Source organism: Sceloporus undulatus, chromosome 3 (assembly GCF_019175285.1).
Source record: "Sceloporus undulatus isolate JIND9_A2432 ecotype Alabama chromosome 3, SceUnd_v1.1, whole genome shotgun sequence".
Taxonomy (NCBI): Eukaryota; Metazoa; Chordata; class Lepidosauria; order Squamata; family Phrynosomatidae; genus Sceloporus; species Sceloporus undulatus.
The window spans coordinates 218083270-218089269 of NC_056524.1; the positions used below are offsets into that span (position 1 = coordinate 218083270).

The following is a 6000-nucleotide window of genomic DNA, read 5'->3' on the forward strand; positions in this document are numbered from 1 at the left end:
CACCCTGACGCTGCCCCTAAGCCGGCATCATGCTGCCCGCTGACCACACAGCGGGCAGCACCATGGCATTTCTGCAGCAATGGCATTCACATGTGCTGTGCCGCAAAAATGCCAAAACCCTATTGCTGCGGTGAAAAGGGCACCTTTTTACCACCTCAAAAAGGAGCAGCATTTTTCCATTTCTTTTTGGACCAGAGAAATGCTGGATCATGCCCGCAGCATGTGGTTGCTGCAGCCCCAATCCAGCGCTCAAAGGGGCAGCATAGAGACAGACTTTCAGGGCTGTCCATTTTGCCCCTGAATCTGTCCCTCTTTTCCTACTGCTTTCCACCTTGCCAAGCATTTTTGTCTTTTCTAGTGAGTCATGTTTTCTCATGATAGGTCAAAAGTAGAACAGTCTCAGTTTAATTATCTTGGCTTCTAGGGACTGTTTAGGCTTGATTTTCTCTAGGATCCATTTGTTCATTTCCAATAAGAAAGGCACTGGGAGAGAATGTTTGGCAAGAGATCCCAAAACATAATTTCTATAAATTAATGTCCTTAAACAAGTATCCCCTTTCTAAGCTTAAACATCTATAACTTCTAGACATATCTCAGTTGGAATTAAAAGCAGGAAAAGTAAAGACCTTTCCACACAACACAGCTATAGCACTCTGATTTCATTTTAACTGCCATGGTAACATCCAATGGAATCCTTGGGTGTTGTCATAACTCACCCTCAGGACAATTCAGATGAGAAGGAGGCATATTACCAAGAAGTTCCAGCTCCTGATAGTGGAGCTGTTTCTGAGGAGATGGGGACTGAAGCAGAGGATCCTGCTCTCCAGCAGGAAATTGAAGACACATTGAACAACAAAGAGAGAAGTGCCAAGCTCCAGCAGCAGTTAAATCGGAGACACTGATTAATTGATCTCCAGGTGTTGTTGAGATTGCTGCCTATAAATTGCCCAGCAGCTCTTTATGTTTTCATTGTTCTTAACCATCTTATCTGGATGACTGATTTAACTCTGGCTCTTGTGCTTCCTTGGCCTTGTTACGTTTTGACAACTTTGTTTATTCCTTGTTGGCTCTTGCATCTGGATGGCTGAGTTGTTACAGACTCTTGGACCATCTGACAACCATCCTTGTGCTTCTCACTTCATCTGGTTGCAGTACTCTGTGACTGACTTGTCCTGGACTGACTACCCAACAGCTCTTTCACACCAACCACCTGCTTGCTTGGATACTTGCTGACTTGTGTTCAGGACAGATTTGTAGTTGGTGAGGAACTAAAATGAGATGAGAATTCTCAGTGCCTCCTACCTAAAATGCAGATCTTATTTGTTCAAAGTATGTTGCCATGGCAGTTAAAGTGGAATCACAGTGCTATAATTCTGCTGTAAAAGGAACTTAACTCTACCCACCTTTTTTCAGTTGAGTCAGAGTGGGCAATTTGTGACCCTCCAAATGTTGTTAGATTGTAACTTATATGTTCCTCCACTATGGCCTGTGCTGACTAGGGATGCTGGAAATTGCAGCCCGACATCTTCTAAAGAGCCATGAGACCCAATCTTGCTTTAAGGCAATTTCTGTATCATTATTGAGTTGATATTAAAAGATGTGATGAATGCTTTGAAGTTTATGTTCAGTAAAAGTTTTAAACTTAAGCATAATAGAGCAGTGCCTCTCTTGGCATACTGTTAATTTAATAGTCTGAACTGAACATGTGCTCACCTCAGTGCAGTCATCTCTCCCAATGCAGATGTACCCAGGTATGTTTCATGTCAACAGTGAAGCACTATTTTTATTCCATCACATCTGTAGACCTGAGTCGTCAATTGAATGAATGAGGATCCCTGTGTAAACAAGTTCATGTGTTAACATAAACACAGATATGGCATATAAAGCATTATTTGTTTTCTCTTTTTACTATAGTCTTATATAATTTATATGGTTTTATATATTATTATTATTAACTGTATATCTCATCTTGTCCCCTAAGAAGTGAGACTCAAGGATATTTGAGAATTATTCCCTGTAGGGAGGTGTATAATTTTTTTGTAATATGAACAATCTACCTTATAGTCAAAGTAATATACATTCAGAAAATAAATGGACAGGAAGAAGAGAAAAAGAGATATAACTAATACACAATAGGGTTCTGACCCCCCTCATCCTAACTATAATGAAAAATAAAAAAGAATAAATATTATTATTCCACCATAATAGATCCAGCTAAATAATTCTACTAAAATTGCTAAAAACCATAACCACAGTTTATTCTATCATTAGATTTCTTATTTCTTAAACATTTGGTTTGCAGTCTTCCAGAAATCTTTAGTTGGCTTGTTCCTTAAAATCCATATTAATTCGTCCATTTGGTCTAATTTTGCAACCTTAACCATTCATTTTTCTGTCAGCGCTTCAGTCCATTTCAGTCCATTTCCAAGTTTGAACAAACAACGTATTTGTTGCTGTTGTCATATATCAAAGAATTAATCCATATTTACTCTCCAGTTCTTTGTCCATAGTACCCTACAAAAAATATTTCTGCTAAAATCTACCTTTGAATTTTTACGATTAACATATAAATCTTACCAGGTAGAAGTTTATGATAATTTTCCTGAGGCTATGTTTAAATATTAACTATATTAAATATTTGTTTACTTTTCATTATTAAAGCATCGTACCATTACAACAATAATTGCAACGATTTTAATTATGTATATATGTGAAAATTATGTAAAATTATGTAAACATGATGTTGATGTAAGACTTCATTTGTTTCATTTTCTGGCATTTCTCATCCTTTTATTTAGGATGTTGAAAATGATGGCCCTGAGCCCTCTGACTGGGACAGATATGCTGCTGAGGAATATGAAATTCTTGTTGCTGAAGAGTCTGGCAATGAACAGTTACAAGAAGGGTGGGTGTTGATACTTACAAAACCAGATTATGGTTGCTACCCCCAGATGCCTTAAAAATAAATAAGTTTTGAAACTCAAAAACATTAATTTCAAAGAAGACTCAGGTCCAAAACACACTGCAGAAATAATCCAGTTTAACTGCCCTGGCTCAGTGCTAGGGAGTCTTGGGAATTATAGTTTGTTGTGGCACCAGAGCTCTCTGACAGAGAAGGCTAAATGTCTCACAAAACTACAGTTTCCAGAATTCCCTAGCATTGAGCCAGGGCAGTTAAAGTGGTCTCAAACAGGATTATTTCTGCAGTATGTTTTGGACTTCAGAAAATAAATATTTTAAATTGAAGAAATTTTTTAAAAATTAACAATACAAATCTGATGAGTTACTCTGTAATCAATCTTAGAATATCAGGGCACATGCATTAGTCCAAAATGTCAGAGAAAGTTATTATGGCTATAAATAAAGAGATAAAGTATCAAATCCTGAATCAAATCATTCATTATGTCAATACTTTCTTTGATGGCTTTGTAATTGATTTGACTTTACAGAATCAATTAACTGAATGGTTACTAAACTAAACTAAACTAAACACGGAGACGTGTTAGTATATCCATGTAACACAAGGTAGGAATCATACATTCCTTCAGATGATGATATTGAATTGCATTTCCCAGCATTCCGTACCATTGTCTATGCTGGCTAGGGCTGCTGGGATTTGCAGTGCAATGTGTGTCCTGAGTAAGTTTCACCTCTAATATAGATAAGGTTTTCTATGGTGTATTTAAAACAATATGAGTTCTTGGAGAACTCAGTTTTGATAGAGAATAGAAAAGAGCCTTGCTTTTATTATGTTTTCATTTGTAGTACACCATCAGGTTTTGATATCATTATAGCTCAAATATTTATGTGTGGGTTAGTTAGTGGCAAGAAAAATTTTGTAGTAGTATGGGAGCACCCTAATTGTGATGCATCTAAAAGTTTATTTCTGCTTCAAGGCCAAGCTCTGAGTAATAATAATAATAATAATAATAATAATAATAATCCTGTTCTGTAAACCCCGTTCTGTCCGTAAAGCATATAATTGTATTGGAGGACCCCCCGTTATTTCCAGTAAGGAATGGCACATGCGTACTTGACTGTGTGTGTATGTGCCTTGACGTTGCCTGTTGAATTATGGTGACCTTATGAATTTCATTTGATTTTCTTAGGCAAGGAACATTGAGAGGTGGTTTTGCCAGTTCCTTCCTCTGAAATATTGCCTATTGAACTTGGTATTTGCTGGCAATCTCTCATCCAAGTATTAACCACAGCTGACCCGCTAACCTTCCAAGATCAGAGAAGATCTGGTGCCTTCAGGGTATTTACCGTATATACTCGACTATAAGTCAGTCTCATGTATAAATTGAGAGCAGGTCTTGGGACCAAAATTACGGATTTTGCCATGACCCATGACTAAGTTGAGGGTAAAACTTGAGGCTCCTTCAGTGTGTGTATGTGTACACTTGGCAAGAGGGACTAATTGAGGCTTTATGCTTCAGCATTTCAACTTTGGTTTCAGCCTTCACAGGCAGGAGAGGGACCCAGTTTGTTTAACAGCAAGAGAAAAAGAAATACCTCATGGGGAAATCTGGAAGAGCTGCTATCATATTACCATACTGACCCATAAATAAGTTGACCTGGGATTTTGGGGTCAATTTTTGGGCATAAATTTTGGGTATAAACTTTTAGACTTATAGACAAGTATATACGGTAGGCTGTTTCCTAATTATCCATGTCTACTTCTGAAAATATCCCCAGAAAAAGAGGACACAGACATTAGCACTGAGCAGGTTGAAGATGGGATTTGTTTTGTTGTTTGACCATAGATCAGCCAACACAATTCAGCTCTGAAGAAGCACATGAATTGGCATGTTTTCTCTCACACCGGTGGCTGCCTCGTGGCAATTCTTTGAAATTGAAAACTTTTAATATTTATAATTACACTGCATGTATAATCTTTTCACTATCTTTGTTCTTTTCTTGTAGATCCTTTGAAGATGACTATGAAACAGATGAACTGTTATCGTTCCCTGAAATTGAAGAAAAGTCGGACAAATTAGTTATTTCAGATCTTGCACCATAAAAATATTGCAGATGGGTCATTAAGGTCTGTCAGTATTAAATGGAAGTGTCTTCAGTTCCTATATTTCAAGAAGTAATTTTATTGTTGAAGATGCAACCAGCCTTTGAAACACAGATTTTTAAAAATGTCTTCTGCAGTATGGTAACTTCCCAAAATATGACACTGTCTTTGGAAAATATATTTGTGCAACCATATGTAGAAACTGGCTGTATGTGATGGGAGTTGTCCAGCACATCTGGAGAGTTTTGTAAAAGAAACAAGGAGGGCTGTACCCCACAGAAAAGCACAAAAAGAATCCATATTTGCAGAAATTGTAAAACATGTTTAATAAATTATTTGTCTTCATATTGGGATTATTTCCCCTCCTATTTATATTTAGAAATTATACTTCACCATGATTATATGCTATACATAATTGTGGAGTAACTCTCATAACATTCTGATGCAGTCAAAAACCACAGTCTTTTTCCAGAAATATTTCCAGATTACCTGGGCACCCTATAATTTAAGTATCATGGAATAAGAGCCATGTAGAATATTAGCAATTAATATGGGGCTCCAAACTGCTTATTTAAATAAAATATCAAATTTTAAGGGTTTTTTTAAAAAAATAAAAGAGTTTATTCTAGTAAGATAAGAAAAGGCTATTTAGTATTCATTGCTGTTCTTCACAGAAAGAACTTCCCTTTTAATGAAGATTTTGCAACACCAAGTATGTGAATCCCAGGTACCTATTTAAGGAGTGCAATTTGCTTCCAGGTCTCTGGACCACGACTATCTTAAATCCATATAGGTGAAGGGAGATAATCCAAAATATTTCAGACATGAGACATCATTGCCTTTTCCTTTTCACATACTTAAGTTTTTCATCCTAAAATCTACCAATAGTTTCTAGAAGTGATAGAATGATTCTTCTAGTGCAGGGATCAGGTAGCTTTAGCCACACAAATGTTAAACTTGGAGTGATACACAAAATA

The 6000-nt window shown here is 36.7% G+C and overlaps 1 protein-coding gene across 3 annotated transcripts in view; it reads left to right on the forward strand.

The window, feature by feature from the left end:
• Nucleotides 1–5370, forward strand: part of PPP2R3A (protein phosphatase 2 regulatory subunit B''alpha) — a 39789-nt gene extending 34419 nt beyond the window's left edge. For all 3 annotated transcript variants that reach the window (XM_042457935.1, XM_042457936.1, XM_042457938.1), the window contains 2 exons: nucleotides 2799–2905; nucleotides 4927–5370. In XM_042457935.1, the coding sequence (XP_042313869.1) occupies nucleotides 2799–2905; nucleotides 4927–5023 (204 nt within the window). In that variant the 3' untranslated portion in view covers nucleotides 5024–5370. The remainder of the gene's footprint in view (nucleotides 1–2798; nucleotides 2906–4926) is intronic.
• Nucleotides 5371–6000: the final 630 nt, after the last annotated feature.